This window comes from Rana temporaria, chromosome 6, assembly GCF_905171775.1.
Source record: "Rana temporaria chromosome 6, aRanTem1.1, whole genome shotgun sequence".
NCBI lineage: Eukaryota > Metazoa > Chordata > Amphibia > Anura > Ranidae > Rana > Rana temporaria.
Window position 1 is genome coordinate 177,960,608 of NC_053494.1, and position 24,910 is coordinate 177,985,517.

Consider the following 24,910-nt stretch of genomic DNA (forward strand, 5'->3'; position numbering starts at 1 on the left):
AAAGAACCCAGAACAACTAAAGAACTGCAGGTCTCTCTTGCCTCAGGTAAGATCAGTGTTCATGATTCAACAATAAGAAAGAGACTGGGCTGCTGACCAAAAAGAACACAATGGCTCATCTCACATTTACCAAAAAACATCTTGATTATCCCCAAGACTTTTAGGCAAATATTCTGTGGACTAATGAGACAAAAATGTTACTTTTTGGAAGGTGTGCATCCCGTTACATCTGGCATAAAACAAATACAGCATTTCATACCAACAGTCAGATATGGTAGCGGTGGTGGTAGTGTGATGGTCTGGGGCTGCTTTGCAGCTTCGGGACCTGAATGACTTACCATAATTGATGGAACCATGAATTCTGAGCTCTACCAGAAAATCCTAAAGGAGGATGTCTGGCCATCAGTTTGTGACCTCAAGCTCAAGTGCACCTGGGTTATGCAGCAGGACAATGATCCGAAACACAACAACAAGTCCACCTCCAAATGGTTCAAAGAAAGCAAAATTTAGATTTGGGAGTGGCCTAGTCAAAGCCTGGACTTTAAATACAATTATGATGCTGTATCATGACCTTACACAGGCCATTCATGCTGGAAAACCCTCCAATGTGGCTGAATTAAAACAATTCTGCAAAGAGTGGGCCAAAATTGCTCCCATGTGAAAGACTCATTGCCAGTTATAGCAAACGCTTGATTGCAGTTTTTGCCACCAAGGGTGACACAACCAGTTATTAGGGTTAGGGGGCAATTACTTTTTCACATGAAGCTAGGCATGTTTGAACAGCTTACCTGCTCGCTGAATCCACAGACAAAGTTACTTACCTTGTCCCTGGATCCTGCGATGCATCCCGCTGTGTGAGCGAGCGGGTCCTCGCTCGATTCACACAGTGCCCGTGTGCCGCCGATCTCCGTTCCCTGCGACGTTACGACGCACAGGGGGGCGGAGAATGGCACCAAATTCAAAAAAGTAAACAAACACATTACATACAGTATACTGTAATCTTAAAGATTACAGTACTGTATGTAAAAAATGGTGGTCTGGTGGTCTGCCCAGTGCCCTACATGTTCTTTTATATAATAAAAACTGTTCTTTCTGCCTGCAAACTGTAGATTGTCCAAAGCAACCAAAAGTGTCCCTTTATGTCAAAAATGGTTTTAGAGCAGCTAGAAAACAGCGATAATAAATTATAATCACTTGCAGAATTGAGCGATAGCGATTTGTGGGGAAATTCTTTATAAAAAAAATAAAAGTAATGACAGTGACAATTCTGCAACTGAGCAAATTTCAGTGATTTTGAGTTGATTACATTATTGAATAATTTTTATTATAATTATATTATTATTTGTTATAATTATGTATAATTATTTATTATATTATAATTTTATAATTTTCTTTTTAAAAAAAATTCATACCCGGGATGCCTACTAGACTCTTGTTTGGTCAGATTTAAGTAAGTTAAATCTCAATCAACTGTGTTTTACTCTTTTTAAATCATAATGACAACAGAAACTATCCAAATGACCCTGATCAAAAGTTTACATACCCTGGCGATTTTGGCCCGATGACATGCACACAAGTTGACACAAAGGGGTTTGAATGGCTATTAAAGGTAACCATCCTCACTTGTGATCTGTTTGCTTGTAATTAGTGTGTGTGTGTGTATAAAAGGGCAATGAGTTTCTGGACTCCTGACAGACCCTTGCATCTTTCATCCAGTGCTGCACTGATGTTTCTGAATTCCGAGTCACGGGGAAAGCAAATAAATTGTCAAAGGATCTGCAGGAAAAGGTAGTTAAACTGTATAAAACAGGAAAGGGATATAAACAGATATCCAAGGAATTGAGAATGCCAATCAGCAGGGTTCAAACTCTAATCAAGAAGTGGGAAATTAGGGGTTCTGTTGAAACCAAACCACGGTCAGGTAGACCAACTAAAATTTCAGCCACAACAGCGAGGAAAATAGTTTGGGATGAAAAGAAAAACCCAAGTTTTTCTTGGAATTATATAAAGATGCACGGTGGATGAAAAGCATTTAATTAAAGAGCAAGATACAGTTTCGGAAGTGGTCATAGCACAATAAGAACTTCATTTTGCATATTTCACAGCCCATGTTTATTAAAATATATATGCACAAACCCATCACGAATGGGACATTGATATATTATTTGTTTTTATTTGCAGGATTTTTGTTGCTTTTAATTTTAAGGCACTTTATTGATTATCACAGTTTGTAAAAGTTGTGTTGATTGATATATGTAAGTAAGGATGCATGTAGTTTACATGTTTTTGTTTGATTCATTAGTGTGATTCACACTTAAAGGGGAAGCTGATACACTTTTTTTTTTGCACATGGTTGGTGCCTTTTTATATTTAAAAAAAAAGTTTCGTTTTTTACATCATAAAATGGGGTGCCTTGACATCTGTGCAGAATTTTAAAGGGTGCCTTAACTGAAAAAAGGTTGAGAAACACTGGTCTAGACCAAGATCACAAGAACATTGTGATCATTTCATGTAATTAGAGACTGCAGTGTCTATTGTTTCCATTCAGAGTGACCCTGTAGATGTGTAGATATAAATGATGGGCACGGTATCCTCAGGAGTGTGCATTCAGTGCCTTGAAAAAGTATTCATATCCCTTGAAATTTTCCACATTTTTGTCATGTTACAACCAAAACATAAATGCATATATTGTGATTTTATGTTATAGACCAACACAAATGGGCAAATAATTGTGAAGTGAAAGGAAAATGAAAAATGTGTTTTTCCGAATTTTTTACAAATAAATATGTGAAAATGTTGGCATGCATTTGTATTCAGCCCCCCAGAGTCAATATTTTGTAGAACCACCTTTCGCTGTAATTACAGTTTCAAGTCTCTTTGAGGATGTCTCTACCAGCTTTGCACATCTACAGTGACATTTTTGCCCATTCTTCCTTGCAAAATAGCTCAAGCTCTGTCAGATTGGATGGAGAGCGTCTGAGGACAGCAATTTTCAAGTCTTGCCACTGATTCTTAATTGGATTTAGGTCTGGACTTTGACTCGGCCATTCTAATTTCGAACACATGAATATGCTTTGATCTAAACCATTCCATTGTAGCTCTGGCTGTATGTTTGGGGTCGTAGTCCTGCTGGAAGGTGAACCTCCGCCCCAGTCTCAAGTCTCCACCCCAGTTTCAAGTCTTTTGCAGACTCTAACAGGTTTTCTTCTACGATTGCCCTGGCTCCATCCATCTTCCCATCAACTCTGACCAGCTTCTCTGTCCTTGCTGAAGAAAAGCATCCCCACAACATGATGCTACCACCATCATGTGTTCTGGGTGATGTGCAGTGTTAGTTTTCCGCCACACATAGCGTTTTGCTTTTAGGCCAAAAAGTTCAATTTTGGTCTCATCTGACCAGAGCACCTTCTTCCACATCTTTGCTGTGTCCCCCACATGGCTTCTTGCAAACTGCAAACGGGACATCTTATGGCTTTCTTTCAACAATGACTTTCTTCTTGCCACTCTTCCATAAAGGCCAGATTTGTAACGTGCACAACTAATAGTTCTCCTGTGGACAGATTTTCCCACCTGAGCTGTGGATCTCTGCAGCTCCTCCAGAGTTACCATGGGCCTCTTGGCTGCTTCTCTGAATAATTTCCAGAAGAGTTAAAGCTGTTATAGCTGCAAAGGGTAGGTCAACTAAATTTTGAACCCTACAGACTAAGACTGGGATGCCATTAAAGTTCATGTGCGTGTAGCACTACCCCCGTAGGAGCTGCTGGTTAGTTTTGAGTTTGCACGTTACCTCAACTCTCGTTGTCTAGGGGAAGAAAGTCTGTAAAAAAACTCCAATGTCCACACAAGTTGTAAAACCTTTAACTGTCAGGTTTTATATTTCTCATAACTTGCAAAGAAAGTAGAAGGGTGAAGGCGGAATGGTATGGTTCAGGTACACAGCACAGATCACTGGGGAAAACTTCTAAGTTCCAAAAGTCATTCACTACTTCCTCTCAAGTGGGTATTGCTCACCCGGATAGGCCCCTCTCACCTGGCCTAGCAGCCAGAATGATTCAGAAACAATGATCAGTAACAGTCTCTGCCACAGACTGGTTGCGAGCAAAAATGAACAATCCGGAGGCCTCAACCACAGGATTTGGTACCCGAACTTCCAGCCATACAGTTAAAGAGCCTTTAAGCCAACCCGGCGAAACTGTAGGGTAACTTGAGCTGTGGATCCTCCCTTAATAGAGTCACCAGGCCTATCCCAAGACACGCCTTCCGCTCGGTCTCTTCCAGGGCAGGTCCTCCCCCGGTTTCCCATACTAAGTAGCCTCCTCTCGTAAGACAGACAGCTGGGATCCCTTTGCTATCATAGGCCCCAGTCAGGACAGCTGGGCCTACTCTGTAGAAATGCAGCCTCGGGCCAATGTAGTCCCGAGGCCAAAATTCACACAACACATACCTCACGCCAGGAGGGCGCGAGGCGTAGGGCCCCTAAAAATGGCATCTGCCTCTTAAGTATCCTTCTCCAGCATGCCCAGCAGGGAGACCATTCCCACTGGGCCGTTCCCGAGGAAAGACACTCAATACACCATGGCTTGCCAGAATTCCAACACTGGCCTGTGGTGGTATCGCCACCTACAGGCAGCAGTGGGAAATCCCTCCAGCCACAGCCAGAACAGGGGCTGATTTAGCATTAATCATAAAAGTCTGAGCCAGCTATCTGCTCAGACACCCACTAAATTTAACATAGCGCTTGATCATCAGGAGCGGGGCGCTACATGCGTGTAAAGGCAGGCATCTCAATACTTTTGGCAATATAGTGTAGTTTTGGATAGAGTAGGGAAGGGTTTAAATCTAACTGGTTTTCATTATTGCCTGTTGGTTTTATTCCTTATTCCCTTCCTTTTCTGGTGATGCTTTGTCACACCATAACATACCGGGTGTCTTTGAGAGAGGAGGAAAATAGAAATATAGCCAATAGGGGAACAACAATAAAACCCACGAAAGAGGTCGTAAACCTCTCACACTCTAGTTCTAAAAAGAAAAAAAATGCTCTGGCTGGAGTTGGTTTAAAAAAAACAAAAAAAAATTTGGGTGACATTAAGGGGTTGATTTACTAAAGGCATATAGACTGTGCGCTTTGAAAAGTGCATTTGCAAGTTGCAAGTGCAGTTGCTCCAGAGCTTAGTAAATGAGGTAAGCCTTCACTTTACAAAGCATACCCAATCACGAGCAAGGAAAAAATGCATTTTTGCTTGCACAAATGATGGAAGATCAGCAGAGCTTCTGCTCATTTACTAAGCTTTGGAGCAACTGCACTTGCAAAGCGCAACAGCACTTTGCAAACTGCAAACTATTTGCCTAGTAAATTCTCCCCTAAAAGTCAAACATAATATCTTTTGAAAGAGAAAAAGTTAAAGTACCTATAAATAATGATGTTGTTGAGATTTAAAAAATACTTTCATTACGTGCCGAAAATTCATAAAATTTTAATCAGAGTTGGAACTAATGTGTGACAAGGTGGCTGAACTGCTGAGACATGAGAGTAGACAGGAAAAACAGCACTGTGTCATAATGATTAACTCCTAAAGCCGCATACATACGACCATTTTTCATGTCATGGGAAAAACAACGTTTTTCTCTACGTGATTCTTGCCAAGCCTGCCTTGCATACAGACGATCGTGAAAAAAAAACCTTTGGGCTGCTTTTGCTGATTTAGTGTTAGTAAAAGTTTGGTGAGAGACGATTAGCGCTTTTCAGTCTTCGTGCTTTTCAGTCTGTTACAGCGTGACGAATGTGCTATCTCCATTACAAACGCTAGTTTTACCAGAACGAGTGCTCCCGTCTCATAACTTACTTTTGAGCATGCACGTTTTATTCCCGTCATTAAAGCCTACACATGACCATTTTTCACTACCTGAAAAACGACGATGTGAAAAAGCGACGAGCAAAATTAGAGCATATTCTAAATTTTTAATGCCCATTTTTCACGATGAGAAAAATGCTCTGGAGCCTACACACGGTCATTTTTAATGACCAATTTAAAAAATAGAATTTTTCTCGTCGTGAAAAACGGTCGTGTGTACGCGGCATTAGCCTTTTCAAATATTTTTCATGATCTTACAATTGTACCATCATACGCTTGTTTCTACGCATTTGGAATTCTGAGACAATAGTTGAAATGAATGCTTTCTTATATCCAGACTCTAAAGTTTTAATTTTGAACAGTATGGACGCAATATACTACATTCTCCGCTTTTTCTCCTTGGAAGCCAATTGAATCAGCTGGCCACTATGATCAACTTTAGTTAAATTTTTTATCTATAAATTCCATTTACGTAATGTACAATATAAGCAATTGGGTTTTTAATCAAAATATTTCTTCAGGCCCGATAACTTTCAAAGCGCATCACGTTAGCATATTGCCTAAAATGCATCTTTCACCTTTTAACATATCTGTAACACTTGCACTCTTCCATCACGTGTCTAGCAAGCGGGTGTATTAAATCACCAATCACTATTAACATAAACTCTGGTAATTAGTGGTGCTGTTGATATATAGTATACCTCTCATACTCCACAGACAGAATCACAGCTGGCAAATGTATAATAATCAGCAGCTGTGCTTTCCCTTTCTTCGATACTACCATAATTAATCTTGTCTTTATCTTTGCCTTGTTTTGATTTTATCGGGAGAAAAGTTTGCTATGAGAAACTAGGCATATTTCTCTGGAGTCGAACCAAGGACAAGCAGAGCAGACCCAACCAGCTGTTTTGTAATACTTTGTACATATGAAGACATGGGGGTTATTTACTAAAGGGAAATCCACTTTGCACAACAAGTGCAAACTACACTTGAAATTGCACTAAAAGTGCACTTGGAAGTGCAGTCGCTGTAGATCCGAGGGGGACATGCCAGGAAAATACAAAACAGCATTTTAGCTCACACATGATTGGATGATAAAAAAAGCAGAGCTTCCCCTCATTTCAGATCTACCCCTCAGATTTACAACGACTGCACTTCCAAGTGCACTTTCAGTGCAATTTCAAGTAAACTTTGGGGTAGGCAATAGACTGTGTACTCTGCAAGTGCAGTTGCTCAAGAGCTTAGTAAATGAGCAGAAGTTCTGCTAACTTCCATCATCCAATCATGTGCAAGCAAAAATGCTGTTTTTTTTATTTTCCTTGCATGTGATTGGATATTCTTTGAAAAGTGAAGCCTTACCTCATTTACTAAGCTCTGAAGCAACTGCACTTGCACGGTGCACAGACTATTTGCCTTTAGTAAATCTACCCCTTTGCATTTGTAGTTTCCACTTGTAGTGCAAAGTGGATTTGCCTTTAGTAAATAACCCCCATGGATCTGATCACCTAAATGTAGGGTTCCTTTATACTTCTCAGAGGAGCCGCAATCGCTGCATGTTGTGCATGTGCTGAAGTTGCCCCCTGTCTCTCCCTTTGTGACTGCTACATAGTTGCATAGTTTGTCCATCCAGTTCAACCACAAAAAAAATAACAATAATAATATCATACAATCCCATATACAGTAGGTGTTTGTGATATTGTGCTTTTAGCACGACAGCGTCGCGCTGATTCTCGGCGACAGGGTGCCGAGATCTCGCCGGCATCTCACACTCACTGGAATAGTGACAGCACATCCCAGCAAGCGCGTCATAGAAGCGACGGGAGATCCGACTTGGATCCCCGCCAATTCTACACGTGTGCGGCGTGTTATGAATCCTGAGGGGGAAGTCCCCGCCGGATTTTAAATAAAAATCCGGCATGGGTCCCCCCCTCAGGAGCATACCGGACCCTTAGGTCTGTTATGGGTTGTAAGGAGAGCCCCCCTACGCCGAAAAAAACGGCGTAGGGGGTCCCCCTACAATCCATACCAGACCCGTATCCAAAGCACGCTACCCGGCCAGCCAGGAAGGGAGTGGGGACGAGCGAGCGCCCCCCCCCTCCTGAGCCGTACCAGGCTGCATGCCCTCAACATGGGGGGGTTGGGTGCTCTGGGGCAGGGGGGCGCACTGCGGCCCCCCCACCTCAGAGCACCCTGTCCCCATGTTGATGAGGACAGGGCCCCTTCCCGACAACCCTGGCCGTTGGTTGTCGGGGTATGCGGGCGGGAGGCTTATCGGAATCTGGGAGCCCCCTTTAATAAGGGGGCCCCCAGATACCGGCCTCCCCACCCTAAGTGAATGAGTATGGGGTACATCGTACCCCTACCCATTCACCTGCAAGAAAAGTGGTAAAAACACAAATAAACCACACAGTGTATTAAAATATTTTATTTTTCTGCTCCGGAGGCCGCCCCCTGTCTTCTTTATTAGCTCTTTTACCAGGGGGGGCTTCTTCTTTGACGTCTTCGGGTGGGTGGGGGCCGCCGTCTGGTTCTCTTCCACCGCCGGGGGGGGTGGCTTTTAAAAAAGCCCCCACCCCCCCGGCGGGTTAACTCCGGCGTCTTCGGCGGGGCTCTTCTTCTTCCGCTATCCCGACGGGTCTTCTCCGCTATCCGGGGGGTCTCGCCGCTCTCCGCTGTTGACTCGTCGCACCCCGGTTCTTCGTCTCGCAGTCCGGTCCCTTCTTCCGTGCTGTACGTCTTCTTCTGTGCTGTGAGTTCTTCTTCCGCGCTGTGACGTCATGTTCTTCACTTCTCTTCTTCTCCCCATGTTGACTCGCCGGTCCTCCTCGCTGAAATGACGGATGCGCGCCTTGCATCGGACCTATATAGGCCTCACAATCCCATCATGCTCTGGTACCTACCCATGTGATACCTACCCACGTGGGTAGGTATCACATGGGTAGGTACAGAGCATGATGGGACTGCGAGGCCTATATAGGTCCTATGCAAGGCGCGCATCCGTCATTTCAGCGAGGAGGACCGGCGAGTCAACATGGGGAGAAGAAGAGAAGTGAAGAACATGACGTCACAGCGCGGAAGAAGAACTCACAGCACAGAAGAAGACGTACAGCACGGAAGAAGGGACCGGACTGCGAGACGAAGAACCGGGGTGCGACGAGTCAACAACGGAGAGCGGCGAAGACAGAAGGAGAACCCCGGAGAGTTGAGAAGACCCGTCGGGATAGCGGAAGAAGAAGAGCCCCGCCGAAGACGCCGGAGGAAACCCGCCGGGGGGGTGGGGGCTTTTTTAAAAGCCACCCCCCCCGGCGGTGGAAGAGAACCAGACGGCGGCCCCCACCCACCCGAAGACGTCAAAGAAGAAGCCCCCCCTGGTAAAAGAGCTAATAAAGAAGACAGGGGGCGGCCTCCGGAGCAGAAAAATAAAATATTTTAATACACTGTGTGGTTTATTTGTGTTTTTACCACTTTTCTTGCAGGTGAATGGGTAGGGGTACGATGTACCCCATACTCATTCACTTAGGGTGGGGGGCCGGTATCTGGGGGCCCCCTTATTAAAGGGGGCTCCCAGATTCCGATAAGCCTCCCGCCCGCATACCCCGACAACCAACGGCCAGGGTTGTCGGGAAGGGGCCCTGTCCTCATCAACATGGGGACAGGGTGCTCTGAGGTGGGGGGGCCGCAGTGCGCCCCCTGCCCCAGAGCACTCAACCCCCCCATGTTGAGGGCATGCAGCCTGGTACGGCTCAGGAGGGGGGGGGGGGGGGCGCTCGCTCGTCCCCACTCCCTTCCTGGCTGGCCGGGTAGCGTGCTTTGGATACGGGTCTGGTATGGATTGTAGGGGGACCCCCTACGCCGTTTTTTTCGGCGTAGGGGGGCTCTCCTTACAACCCATAACAGACCTAAGGGCCCGGTATGCTCCTGAGGGGGGGGACCCATGCCGGATTTTTATTTAAAATCCGGCGGGGACTTCCCCCTCAGGATTCATAACAAACGCCGCACACGTGTAGAATTGGCGGGAATCCAAGTCGGATCTCCCGTCGCTTCTATGACGGCTCTGTCTCCATCGCGGCAAGCCAGCTCGGCGCTGGCTCCCGCGATGGGGCTCGTAGGTGCTCAATCTCGCTGAGAAAGAGAGCGAGATTGACACAAAATCGGCTTCACCTACTGTACCCTATTCCACACCCACAGCTTATCCAGAGGAAGGCGTAAAAAGCCTAGCAGAGCATGATCCAACTTGCTACAGCAGGGGAAAAAATTCCTTCCTGATCCCCCGAGAGGCAATCGGATATTCCCCGGATCAACTTTACCTATAAATGTTAGTACCCAGTCATATTATGTATATTTAGGAAATAATCCAGGCCTTTCCAGCCCTAAAGCAATCTACTAAGCTGGCCAGAACCACCTCTGCAAGGAGTCTATTACACATTTTCAGAGCTCTTACTGTGAAGAAAACTTTCCCTATTTGGAGGTAAAATCTCTTTTCCTTGAGACGTAAAGAGTGCCCACTTGTCCTTTGTGTTGATTGTAAAGTGGATAACTCAACACCATGTTTACTATATGGACCCCTTATATATTTGAACATGTTGATCATATCCCCCCTTAATCTGCTTATCTCAAGAGAGAATAAATTCAGTTTCTCCAATCTTTCCTAAGGGGGAAGATTAGATCTGGCTGCCTGCTCCTGTTCTCTCTGTTCCCCCTCCTGCAGCTTTGTCTGGATATTCCTGCCTGTCTGTTGGTAATGCATTAGCTTTCATAGTTTACGGTGATTGTAGTAATGTCTTGCCCCAAGACCTCCACCTCACACTGACCTTCCCCATGAACCTAACTAACATTAATCCTCCTTTAAGTAATGTAATCCTTTGAATACTCACAGCTCCCATGCCAGAATCCTCTGCACCAGTGATTACCCTTCATGCACCCAAAGATACCAACGTTGAAGTCCTGATGCCTCTATCTTTTGCTATTGTTTGCTCATATCCATCTTACTCTAGGTCCTCCATCCTGTCCCTAAGGTTCTCATGTTCTGCTGACGCTACTCCCCCTTTTACGCTTTCCTCCTCTAGGTCCCTTGTGTATTCCCACTTTTCTCCCTCCTGTAGCCTTCTTCAGGTCCTGTGTCCTTATGATGTTCCTGCATTTAACACTGCTCCTTCTGGATTCTGCTGCCTAGTACTGGTGCTACTGGTGCTACTGCTGCCATGACTGCTGAGAAGCTTAGGCTTGTCTTAACACCCCTTATATTTAAAACCCAACCAAAAAACCTTGTCCCCAAAGAAGACACATAGGCCACTTTAAATTGGAAGTAGGGCAAGGCCACAGCTTTATTGAAAATAAGTATATAACCCTCAACATACCAAAAACCATAGCAGTCACGGTTATACCGTGAGCATATAAACAAACCGTATAGTCTAAGAGGCCTGTCTCCACCATCAGTGCGAGACAGGCGTTAAACTGACCTGTAATTAAACTTGAGGGCATAGCCCATAAAGTAATGCCAACTGCTGGCAAGGTAAAAACTGCAAAGAAGCTGTGACGAAAACATACAACGGGGGTGTGGGTTTACAACTCATGTGACGTCAAATCTTCTCGAGAGTAGTGGGGCGTGCCTCTGCGTAGCCTTTTCTAAAGTTCCGGCTCCACCCAGTCACCTCGTGCCATAGCAGCCAATCTAAAAGGAGCCACTTCGGCTCACTGATTAGGTTGACGCCCCACTAAGTTGCCAAGCATCCAGCATTCAAGGCTCCCTTTCCTTAGTGCAGGGCGGGTCAATGGGCCTTCATTCTTCCCTCTCCTGCAATTGCATGTAGGTCCTCTGGTTTGCTTGCTGTTGCTTTCTCTCTTGTGGCCTTCTTTAGGTCCGCCTGTTTGTTTGATGCTGCTGCTCTCACTGTTTCCACCCCTGTGCCCTCCTGCCTGCTTGCTAATGAAACCCACTGCTTCCTTTTTTGATGTTCCCCTGCTTGGGCAAAGTAAAGTTATAGAGCAAAGTATCCTATTTTTAAGCTCATTTTTAGGGTAATTCTCCATCCTCTCTACCATTTACACCCCACACTCATCTTACTAATCCCTAGATCAGATTTAAAAAGAAAATCTATGGGTTTTTTTTATCTGATTTTCAATAATGTGATCAGGCCAGGTTCCTTTTTTTTTCTAGATTGCAGTGTAGGAGGGTCCTTCTTTTGAGTGTCCACATTACTCAATGGTGAGGTGAATGATTCTCTAACAAAAACAGGAAAGATTATTTTTAATATCTTGGCTCTTTAATGCCCTCAACTTGAAACCTCAACTTCAGTCATAGCACGTTCTTTGGAAGAAAAATATCTATTTTAACATTTAAAAACAGGACGTAAAAGGCACATCACACTGCCAATTTATATTAATTAGCCTCTTTATTTTATTTGGCATGTTGTCAAAACCCCTAAAAAATAAACTAGAGATTCTTTAGGACATCCGTAGAACGTCATCATTATGAATTTGTCTGTCTGAGGATGTTTTCTTTTTGGTTTTAAATGGTTGATCCCAGAGGCTGCAAATGCCATCTATTCACATATGATTTCTTATTGTCAGGCAAACGAGAATGGTCTGAAAGAGGAATACAGAGCATAGAATAATACTGTGTATATACAGGCATACCCCACTTTTGAGTACACAATGGGATTTATTTACTAAAGATGGAAAAGTTCAAAATCAGACTCACTTCTGCATAGAAACCAATGAGCTTCTAACTCCAGCTTGTTTAATTAAAGCGGTGGTTCACCCATAAAAACGACTTTCCCCTATTACACTGCCCCCCCGCATTACAATACGATTATGCCTTTAATTTTTTTTTGGCTGCTGTACATACCTGGGTACAGCTATTCACCCGTGTCCTCCGGGTTGCGAGTCCCGCGGGAGTGGGCGTTCCTAACATGGCGGTGATTGACGTTTTGACTAAAAAAACGAGCTCCCCCCGTCGCGTAAGCAGCATCACGATTGGCGGAAGGAGCCGAACGGCGAGTCGGCGCTATACTGCGGGGCTCATTTTTTAGTCAAAACGTCAATCACCGCCATGTTAGGAACGCCCACTCCCGCGGGACTCGCAACCCGGAGGACACGGGTGAATAGCTGTACCCAGGTATGTACAGCAGCCAAAAAAAAATTAAAGGCATAATCGTATTGTAATGCGGGGGGGCAGTGTAATAGGGGAAAGTCGTTTTTATGGGTGAACCACCGCTTTAAGCTTTGGTAATTAAACCTGGAAGCTCATTGGTTTCTGTGCAGAAGTGAGCCTGATTTTGCACTTTCCAGCTTTAGTAAATAAACCCCATTGTGTACTTAAAAGTGGGGTATGCCTGTATATATATTATACACACACACACATGGGTTCTTCTATAAGTTCTACACTTTTTTTTAACTCTTATTAAATATAAAAATGAGCAAAAACTTTGAAGACCTATAATATTATATAGGTAAGTTTCCTTGTAAATCCTGTCCGTTCGTCGGAGACTAGCGTGCGTTCCACCTACAACAGCGGCAAGCCAGCGGGACCGGAAATGAGGTAAGAACGTGACCAAGTACCGCCTCGACGTACGTTTCGTCTAACACGTCATCAGGAAGCGTTAGTGGTGGTGAAGGTGTCACTTCAAGATTACTACTGGATTTTTATTTACCATTGTTTATGGACTGGTCATAAAATTCACTAAGGAATCTATTATTCAATTGATGCACTATATTGTATATGGACTTATGTTGTGATTCTGTATCACCAGCAACAGTTTACATTTGATTCCATTTTTTGCACTGTCTGATATTACTATTCACTAATTATAGCCTATACATATATGATTAGTGTTTATCACTATATGTGGATAGGGTTTAACTATTCGTTTTTCTGTTATCTTAGCGTTTGTTATTAGCTCTCTAGTGCCCCCACACGTTTAAGTGTGTCCCTTGTGCAGGGACTGTGAACGAGATACATTTTATTCCAGCTGGTTATCACTGTAACACATTAGTAATCATCTGAAATAGGCATTAATTTCTATGTGCTTCATTATGTCACTTGTATGTGTCCTTCTCCATTATCCTTCTTGTGATTGTGCAAAGAAAGGTATAACTGCTACTTTGTGCCAGCAGTCCTTTGTAATAAAAAGAACAACAGAATGGAAATGTAATTACAAAAAAAAAAAAAAGTATTTGAAGGAGTTAATGTGAATATAAAATATAAAATATTTTAAAAGCATGACATTTCTGATTCTCATGAGAATGCTGGTTGGAAAAAGTTTAAACATCTCTGTGTGTAATATTTAAAAAAATATCCAAAGTACAGGTTAAAGCAAGTTTATATAAGGACACTATAGGAAGATTACTCAATACAAATGTACAGGAGCAGTCTTGGAAATGTTGCTGTTCAGTGATTTTCAGTTGAAAACAATGTTATCCTCATACAACCCAAAGTCTGCCATTTAACCAAAAAATTTGATTAGGATGTATTTAGATTAATTTGCAGATGGTTAGGAAAAAAGATTTGCCTTTTACCCCGTCAGCACTTTTTTTGCAAAGGAACATTACATTATACAAAAGACTTTTATTGTGTGCAGGGATTTAGTGAAGAATATTCATGTAACACTTTGCTTTTATCTTTATACAACAAAATAAATTAAATTGGACCAATATGTTTTACTGGGTTCTAGGGCTGTACCAAAACTGCAAAGCTCAAACACACATGGATGTGTGACTCTCTCTCTCTCTCTATCTAACTATAGTTGCTAACCAATTTAGTCCTCCAGGTAGTAATTATCCTGTTTATTCACAAACATAAGCATATTAAATACAGTTCATTATGTTTCTGTTATGAATGGATAAAGAAACGATCAGTACCAATCACTCACGGTATTCACTTAGAAAAGGAAGTGGCCAGTAAATTACATATTTTCTGGCCATTTCCCCACTGCCCATCCTGAAATGATGGGGACGGGGGCCAGGGTAGCACACAGGGGGCTTCAAGAGCAGAAAAAAGAGGGACAGGTATGGCATGGGGGTGGCATATACTGGTATCAGTCCCCTGTATTTTCCCCCTGTGGTAGCTGAATGCCGGCGGAAGGGAGAGGGGGAGAAGCAGGCTTTCAACTGCTGCTGTAGATTGGTTTCACCAGATTATGGTGTGCCCGGGCACACCCAGCACACCCCCTGCGCACACCTGATACAAATTTGTGTTGGGCGAACAGTTCGGGCCAAGCATGAATTCGGGCCGAACATTGCTCGTTGGGCGGACACCCGAATTGTCGGGCGTTTAACTGTTTGTTATAACCCTTTCCAGCTTTATGCAAGTCAACAATTCTTAGTCGTAGGTCTTCTGAGAGCTCTTTTGTGTGAGACATCATTCACATCAGGCAATGCTTCTTGTGAAAATCAAACCCAAAACTGGTGTGTGTTTTTTATAGGGCAGGGCAGCTGTAACCAACACCTCCAATCTCATCTCATTGATTGGACTCAAGTTGGCTGACACCTGACTCCAATTAGCTCTTGGAGATGTCATTAGTCTAGACCAGGGATATGCAATTAGCGGACCTCCAGATGTTGCAAAACCACAAGTCCCATCATGCCTCTGCCTCTGGGTGCATGCTTGTGGCTGTCAGAGTCTTGCTATGCCTCATGGGACTTGTAGTTCTGCAACAGCTGGAGGTCCGCTAATTGCATATCCCTGGTCTAGGGGTTCACATACTTTTTCCACCTGCCCTGTGAATGTTTACATGGTGTGTTCAATAAAAACATGGTAACATTTAATTATTTGTGTGTTATTAGTTTAAGCAGACTGTGATTGTCTATTGTTGTGACTTAGATTAGGTTAAGATCACATTTTATGACCAATTTGTGCAGAAATACATATCATTCCAAAGGGGTTCACATACTTTTTTTTGCAACTGTATATATACCAGCCCAGAGTTTAGTTTTAAGAGTCCATAACTGAGGCATCACTTTCCTGGACCCAGGATACATCTCAAACAGGTGACATTGTTGTCCTATAATGTAAGAAGGTCAGCGTTGAGTGTTTTACAATAAGGCCATTGTCATGGTTTTCTGTTACATTAATTAGAAAAGAGCACAGAGTTGCATTGTTGACACAAAAAACAAGTGTTGCATTGTATTTTCTACAATACCATAATACCCTTGTAAATAGTCACTTGTATCATTTACACTTGCTGATGTGTCTGGGCCCCATGTGGTATAGCAATATAAGCTGCTAAAAAAAAAGCAAAACAGGAATGCAATTTTGCCTTGCTTTATGTTAGGAAAAGACTCTCACCACTGTTCTATACGTGATACTTCATAATGCACTAAAAGCTGTGCTTTACATTATATACAATATACACATTGTGTTTGTGTATGTATGTATGTATGTGTGTGTGTGTGTGTGTGTGTATATATGTATGTATATGTATATGTATATATATATATATATATATATATATATATATATATATATATATATATATATATATATATATATATATATATATATATATATATATATATATATATATATATATATATATATGTATGTATATGTGTGTGTATATATATATATATATATATATATATATATATATATATATATATATATTAATATATTATATATACGGTTGTGTTTAAAAGTTTGCATACCCTGTCAGAAATTGTTAAATGTTGGCATTGATATTGAAAATATGATGGATCATGCCAACAAAAAACTGTCTTTTATTTAAGGATAACAATCACATAAAGCCATTTATTACCACATCCTTTTTGGATCCTTTTTAAATCATAATGATAACAGAAATCCCCCAAATGGCCCTGATAAAAAGTTTACATACCCTGGAATGTTTTGCCTTGGTACAGACACAGAAGGTGGCACACACAGGTTAAAATGGCAATTAAAGGTAAATTTCTCACATTTGTGGCTTTTTAAATCACAATTAGTGTCTGTGCATAAATAGTCAATGAGTTTGTTAGCTCTCACATGGATGCACTTACCAGACCAGACACTGAGCCATGAGGAGGTAGAAAAGAACAGTCAAAAGACCTGCATAACAAGGTAATGAAACTTTACAAAGATGGAAGAGGATATAAAAAGATATCCAAAGCCTTGAATATGCCGGCCAGTACTGTTTAATCACTTATTAAGAAGTGGAAAATTAGGGGCTCTTTTGATACCAAGCCAAGGTCAGGTAGACCAAGAAATATTGCAGCCACAACTGGTGGAAGAATTGCTCAGGATACAAAGAAAAAACGCAGGAGAAATACAGGCTGCTCTCCAAAAAGACGATGTGGTTGTTTTTAAGAAGCAGTGCCCATAGCCCCACGAGGCCTACTCCTGTCCATGATACAGGAAAACACATAGGGGTTAATTTACTAAAACTGTAGAGTGGAAAATCTGGTGCAGCTGAGCATGCTAGCCAATCAGCTTCTACCTTCAACTCGTTCAATTAGGCTTTGACAAAAAAAAAATGGAAGCTGACTCTAAATCTAGTGCAGCTCTGCATAGAAACCAATCTCCAGTTTTAGTAAATCAACCCTATAGAGTCAGATGAGTGAGACCCGGACTCTTGTCTAAAGAGCTGCAGCTTGACATACTTGTGGAAAAGCATCTATAGAAAAATGTCTGCTCTTCCGTAGCTTGAGCACTGCCTAGAGAAAGTTTTCCCTCTGAATGGCCATCCACCCTGTAAATCAACGGTTGGTAAGTGCTAGCTCCCATACAATTTTATATTAGGGAAATTGTTGGAGGGGGTGTGGTAGGTAGGATTGTTTTAAGTCCTTTTTTATATATATATACACAGTGATTATATATATATATATATATATATATATATATATATATATATATATATATATATATATATATATATATATAAATTATAGACCATATGAAAGATAGTTATGTTTTACATTAAATTAAAATGTTAACAAAAGATGAGAAACCCTTTAGGATTGAATGTTTTTAAGGCTTTGTATACATCCTTACCAGGACAGCTAAGTTAGCAGATGACAGAGTTGACAAAAAGTTATTTAATTGAACACAGCAGCTGGTTGCTTGCAGCAGGTGTCATGTGTCACACATGTGTACATGATCTCAGTTCATTTAATGAAAACACGCATTGTTTTTTGGATGGGCGTCAGAGTTGCACTTGTAGAACTGGGGGACCTTCTGAGCAACAAAACAGAACATGTTGGCAAGTCGTAGTTTCAGCACTCCTCCAAAGTTCCTACAAAAAAAAGGACAGTTCCTGTGTATATCCAAAGATTATACAGATAATTTTGTTTGGTCTAACGCCTGTGTTTAGTAACTTGGCTTGTGAATTATCTTCTTCATTTTGATATCCTAAGAATATGTTACTGGTTTTGATACACAAGTACGTTATTTACACATTACAAAGATGGCTACATCTGATTTCCAACATACAACGGAATGTATTGTAGAGGAAGAGTTCGAGTCCTAGTCCAACTGCCAATTTAATAAATGAAAAGGGAAGTCTGCCGAAAAGCTAAAATAGAGCCTTAAAGGGGTTTTAAAGGTTTGTTTTTTATTTTCTAAATAGGTTCCTTTAAGCTAGTGCATTGTTGGTTCACTAACCTTTTCCTTTGATTTCCCTTCTAAATGTTTTTTTTCTTTGTCTGAATTTCTCACTTCCTGTTCCTCCTCAGTAACCTTCCCCTCACCATCTGAGCCGTTCTGGCTGGGGGTTAGTCATCGTGGTCGCCCCCTCCCTTGGGACTACATCCCTGCGGGGAGGTGCTGTGAAAAAAGCATCTCCCCGCAGGGATGTAGACCCAAAGGAGGGGGCAAACACGCCGACTAACCCCCAGCAAGAACGGCTCGGATGATGGGGGCAAGCTTACTGAGGAGAAACAGGAAGTGAGAAATTCAGACAAAGAAAAAGAAAATCTAGAAGGGAAATCGGAGGAAAAGGTAAGTGAACCAACAATACACTAGCTTAAAGGGGAGTTCCAGCCATTTGTATGTTTATTAAAAGTCAGCAGCAACAAAAAGTGTAGCTGCTGGCTTTTAATAAACAGGCACTTACCTGCTCCAGCGCTCCAGCGACGCGCCGGCCGGGGCTCCGCTCCTCTCCCCCCCCTCCCCGGCCGGCGTCTTCATCTTCAGTGTGGGCACCCGGCCGTGACAGCTTTCGGCTTCACGGCTGGGCACCCACTGCGCATGCGCGACCGCGAGCAGCGCGGCACTGAGCATGCGCGAGCGGCGCGGCCCGGCGCCGCGCCGTGTAATTGCCCAGGAGATCGCCTAGGACCTGTGACGTGTCCTAGGCGTTCGCCTACAGCAGCCACTTCCTGAAGGCGATTAAGCTTAGTCGCCTACAGGAAGGAGGAAGTGGGACAGGAAGTCCCACTCGTGCTGAAGCCCCCACTCCCCCCCCAAAAAAATTACATGCCAAATGTGGCATGTAAGGGGGAGAGGAGTGGGTTAAGAGGAAGTTCCAAATTTGGGTGGAACTCCTCTTTAAAGGAATCTATTTAGAAAATAAATAACGTACCTTTACAACTCTTTAAGGGCCAAGAAAGCAGCCCCTGCTGAGTTATGCCTTTGATATTCCAACTGAAAGATCTCCCTGCTATATATCCCAGCTCTTTTCCCGTCCACCTGGAAGTTTTGAGAGTTCTGTTCTGCATTGTTTGAATGATTTATTTAAAGCAGAGCTAAACCATCCTATCCTTTTCAGCCAAGGAAGCTGCCATCTTAGCTTCTGTTTGATCTGCAACTGCCATGATGCTGCACATGTCATAAATTATGACACCAGTCAATCAATGGTTTGGCAGAGATTTCAAGCATATGTGACAGTTAACATTCCTAGCATGCTGGGAATGTAACCGTTATTTGAAAACGTTAAATCAATGGGTTTAGTTCCCCTTTAACTTTTTAATATAACAGAAAAACAAAACAAAAAACACTGGAATGAGATATCTGGTAACAACCATTGACACAATGCAAGCAAGTTTAAGTAGGCGAACATGAAAGGGTCTTGCAGAAGAACAGTTGACATGAGCTATAGCTGACCACAGTCGCGGCTGGTGGTATATTTTTTGGGGGGTGCAGCAAACAATCCACTTGCCACCACCACCCCCCAGTTGGTAGGTTGGGTGACAGGCACTCCCCCGATGGTCACTTGCCCCGCACTTACTCCATCTAGGTCGTGGGCGGCGTATCTTTCCTCCTGCTGCTTCACGGTGGCTTCTCCTGCGTCTCCTACCTCCTCCTCCTTGGCGGCCAATAGATCTCAGGACCCGCTTCCCGATTACCCCAGAGGAGAATCAGGAAGACAAATGCGAATATTAATTTGCTATTGTTTCACAACTGGGTGGGCTCAGGGCCAATATAGTGTATATCTAAAGGGAAATCAAAAGGAGGGCTGCTGTACATGAAGGAGGGACAGAAGGATTTTCATCCGAAATTGGAAAAAATTGGATGCTAAGAAATGTATATTGCAATACCATGGCATCCGTTAAAGAGCTTCCCCGTAAGGCTACGTAAAGGGAAGCCTGGAATGGCTTATTAGTGATTGAAAGTTGACATTTCCCCCAGCTGTATATCCCCAGCTCATGGCACCAGCTGTTCCTCGCTGCTGTAAACGGTAAATCATTTCAAGATGAAATCCTTTGATATCTTCTGGATAAACATGACATATGCAGATGATATTGACCAGAAGCAAGGTATACCTCATAATGTATGTTGTCAACATGAACAGAAAAACACATGTGTGCACATAATAACTCAGTGTATGAATCAACGTATATCGCTGTATTTGACGTATATTGTAAAATTGCATTTTTTAGTGCGCGTCACTTTTATGATTTGATGGCCTTGACAGAACGCAAGTTTTCTTCCTATGTTTTCCTTAAAGGGGTTTTCCTGCATAAATTGTGATTTCCTAGTTTTCTCTGATTCCCACATATTAATATAGGGAAGCCCACCCCCTTCCCAGACACATACACACCTGACCCCCATATTACAGTAGCTTCTGTAATGTATACTTTAAATGTGTTTATCAATCTCTGAGGAGATATGAAAACTAGCAATTAATTCAGTTTTGTATTTATTTTAAACGTTGAAATGTATCTTTACATACAGGTGATAAAAATACCATAACATTGTATTCCAGGTTTCAATGCACTTTAAGTAGTTTTGTATGGGCCAACTATCTCCATGACTAAATGATGTGGCTGGGTGTGCTGTAAGAGATCTTTCCTAAGGGCAGCCAGAGGGCAGTAAAAACAGGCAGCTGAGCGCCACAGTTTTACTACCCCCACCCACCCACTTGAACTGTCCTAATACAGCCAGACAGGGCTGTACAGATGCTGCAGCCACAATGCTTTGCTTTGCACGTGATTGCTGCATGGGTAGTGTAGCGTTGTAGGGCTACATCAGGCTGTGACGGGGAGTTATAGCACCTCCTCACCGCCTGTCAAATGCTGGTGGATCAGACCCAACCAAAAGTGGGAGCAGGTACCTGTCAAAACTAGGTACTCCCCTACCCTCTAAAAAAGCACTAAAGGTAGAAGGGGAGGAGCATAAAGCAGAACCTCACCTTTAAGGTGACGTTCCACTTTAACAAACATTTAAACCTTGCAGTGCATTGGGTAGCAGGGCCATCTTAAATCTTAATGGCATCATGGCCGGGAGTCTTAGGACTTCCGGCCAATTGGGTTTCAGGACCCACTTCCTGTTCGACTGGGAGGAGAAGCAGTGGCCCCTAAGTGAGGAGTAGCTGGAGCGAGGAGCAGCAGCCCTACACCGGATCCTTATCACCTGCCTCCTAAGGTAAGGAGGCCTCTGATGGACTCCTTCCCATCCATCTCCCACGTGGGAAGGATCGCAGCCTTCCCGTCCATCTCCCGCCACTGGGGTGTGTATGGATTATTTTTGGAGAATAGGGATATTGTTTAGTGTCACTTTTTAAAAAGCCATGCCACCCTTGAAAATTATACTTCAAGCATTATGTGACAGCTAACGACATTTACAGCTGTGCCGGAGTTAATCAAATACTTCAGATCCATGCAGCACTGGAAGCAGAAGGAAGCCACAAAGGACAGTCGGTATTTTTTTTTTTTTATATGGGATAACTGTGCGGGAAGTGTGTGTGTTTGTGTGTTGGTTTCAGGATCCGGTGTTCTGATTACTTCCTGAAATGTTCATAGTTATCTATGGATGTTATTATAACCTCTTTTACAGGGACAAGCCTATAAAAAGTATGTACATTACTTAAAATCACCCTGTGAAGAAGACCTGTGGTCAGAGAAATATGCTGACCTCTTTCTGTGAAACTGCTAGTTTTTAGGGTCATTTTTGGATTATTGAATGATTTCAGTAAAGCATTTCGACTTTCTATACAACAGTGTGTAGTCATTCAACTCTTCTTCTTATTCTGGGGGGGTGATAGCTACAAACCACTTGAGGCATACCTCAGAAAAGTCATAAAAATGTCTATGCCAAGGTTTGTGATAAAAAGATTTATTGTAAAGTCAAAGGATTCCAAGAATGGAAAGGGTTAAAATATGGCTGACAGACAATCAATGTTAAACATCATGCTTGATTATGAACCGCAATCTCATCCAAACCTCGACAGGCTAACTCGGGCATATTAGAGCCGTGCTGGGGGAGACCAAAAGGTGTGTAGGTAGGGTTGCCACCTCATCCTTTTAACCCTGTGGCTGATTAAGATGGTAATTAAGCTCACTTGGTGCCTTTTCTGCAGAACCTGTGTACTTCATATGTGTTTGGATTTAAAGGTATAAGGTGGCAATACGATGTATAGGTGCCAGATGCCGCATGGGCAGCCACCCAATGGAAGAGATGGCAGACCATTGGTTGAACCTGTAAGAGTCAGTGATGTGGGGAGGCCCCCAATGGGCAGAGGACTCCAAACCACCAAATGATGCAGCTGGTGTAGTCGGGACTGCGTGCTGGATGTGGCATCACTAACACAGAGTGGGGTGTCGGACCGACTCACCAGAGGGCTTGGAATGGAACGCAGATGCGATGGTAGAGCAGATGGAAAGACTGTCAGTAGGCTGTAGTCATGACAACGCATTTCGGATGTGGCCCTTTATCAAATAATCAGATCACATAATATGATAAAGTGCCAAGTCCGAAAAGTGTTGTCATTACCTTTTTTTTTGTTTTATGCAGAATCTTTATTCCAAAGGGGATTTTTTTTTGCTGTAACTGCTTATAAAGTAGGAGTTGGAGTTTAGCCTCAATATGTTAGTGTATCTAAATCTGCTAGTGCATCTAACATTCCCCTCCCCCAGGCTTAAAATGGCACTGTCCAAATAAGTCCCCTATTTGTTTTGGGTTTAACACCCAATGGGCTGCTTTGGTGAAATTTGTTGTAGAAAGAATCTAATATTTTATTCTAATTTTGTACTTTAGGATTACTAATTTTTGAGACTTTAACCTTTTTTTTTTATTTTATTACCCCAGAAGAAAAAAAGCCAGATCCTCGTAAAACGTACACACTGGACGATTACTTTGGTGATCAACTAAGGACAAAATCATACAGCCTGAGGTGGATTTCAGGTAACGTGGTTACAAATACCCATGTAAAAGATCACTTATGTATAACTGAAGCTACAACGATATGAGTATTTATATAGAAATATTTTATCCTCTACCATTCTACCAGCAGTGAAAAAGAATGGAGGTTGCCTCTGCTGGAGCTTTTCTATAGATTGATGTTGTCCTCTTTCTTTATTAATTAGAAGTACCCTTTGACAGCATTACAGAATTTATATTTCAATATTTTTTTATTGAAAAAGAAACAAGTCTCAAAATGAACAGACACATTAATAAAACAAAGTCGATTTCTCAGATATTCAACAAAGCATTACATAATTTAAAGTGTTACTAAACCCAGGACGCTGCATCCATTATATCTGGTCTCCCACAGTACACAGAACATGGAAATGCAATTACTTTAGTAAATATAAACTGATAAATACCTGTTCTTATTAGCAGTATATAGCAGTTTTATGACTTTTATCAATGTCTGGTTAAAGTTTGTGGGAGGAATTTGTTGGAAATGCAACAGCAAGTAGCTTTATAATGTGAACTATATACTGTATGCATTATACCTATTTATACCAGTAGGTGGCACTGCAGTGTTATAATGTGTATTCCATGGTAATGCAATGAGAGGAAGTGTTTGCTTTCCTCACTGTTTTCTTGTATGCTCCTTGTTCCTGTTCCATGAAAAGACATGTTCTTATATTCCTCCATGAGAGTAAAGTATTCTCTGCATCCAAGAAGCTTCCAGTGCATTATTTCAATGCATAGCAGAGTTTTCATTGGACTCAAACTGTCCTATGAGGCTTCAGGACTACTGACCCTATGTCTGGACAATGCTGATTGGCCTTGTGCCGATCACATGTACCATCCCAAAGAAACTCTCTAGTAGTACACGCCAAACTGAGCATGTCCAAAGTGCCCCTAAAGCTCTGTTCTATCAGGAGGCATTTTCATTCTCCCCTGATTGTCCTTTGAGGCTGCAGGACCCCTGACCCTCTGTCTGGACCAGTGTTTCTCAACCTTTTTGCCTTCGGGGAACCCTTGGCAATAAGTTTGAGATCTCGGGGAACCCGTGAAAAAAAAATTCTGATCTACAGCTAATGGAACACCGGATCTTTTTTAACGCTAAAGTGCCCGAAAGGGGTCTTAGGAAATTGTTACCGGAACTAGCTAGAGTTGTACACGTGCAGCAAAAATTGTACTCCATTTTGCAATTGATGGGCAATTTCACCACCAAACACAACACATTCAATTGAATGTGGTTGTCCCAACACTACCAGGCAAACAGCAGCTTACACTCTTCGGGCCCAAGAAACCATCTAGGGGTTGCCTTTTTAACAGTTTATTGCAGATGAACTTGAATGGGGACTAGGGAGCCGGTGGGATACTCCAGCACGCTAAACAAAAATACAGGGACACTATCTCATTAGCAGCAGCTTCTTAGCATAGTCCTCCAAGTATTAGGACATAAAGTGGGCAGCACTGTTACACCATTTGCAATGTCCCAGGCCAGGCAAGT

General features: G+C 42.6%; 1 protein-coding gene across 2 annotated transcripts in view; it reads left to right on the forward strand.

The window, feature by feature from the left end:
* The window catches only part of LOC120944071 (dipeptidyl peptidase 4-like), a 156,344-nt gene that overhangs the window by 61,819 nt on the left and 69,615 nt on the right, over positions 1-24,910 (forward strand). For both annotated transcript variants that reach the window (XM_040357863.1, XM_040357862.1), the window contains one exon: positions 23,308-23,403. In XM_040357863.1, coding sequence (XP_040213797.1) covers positions 23,308-23,403 — 96 coding nt within the window. The remainder of the gene's footprint in view (positions 1-23,307; positions 23,404-24,910) is intronic.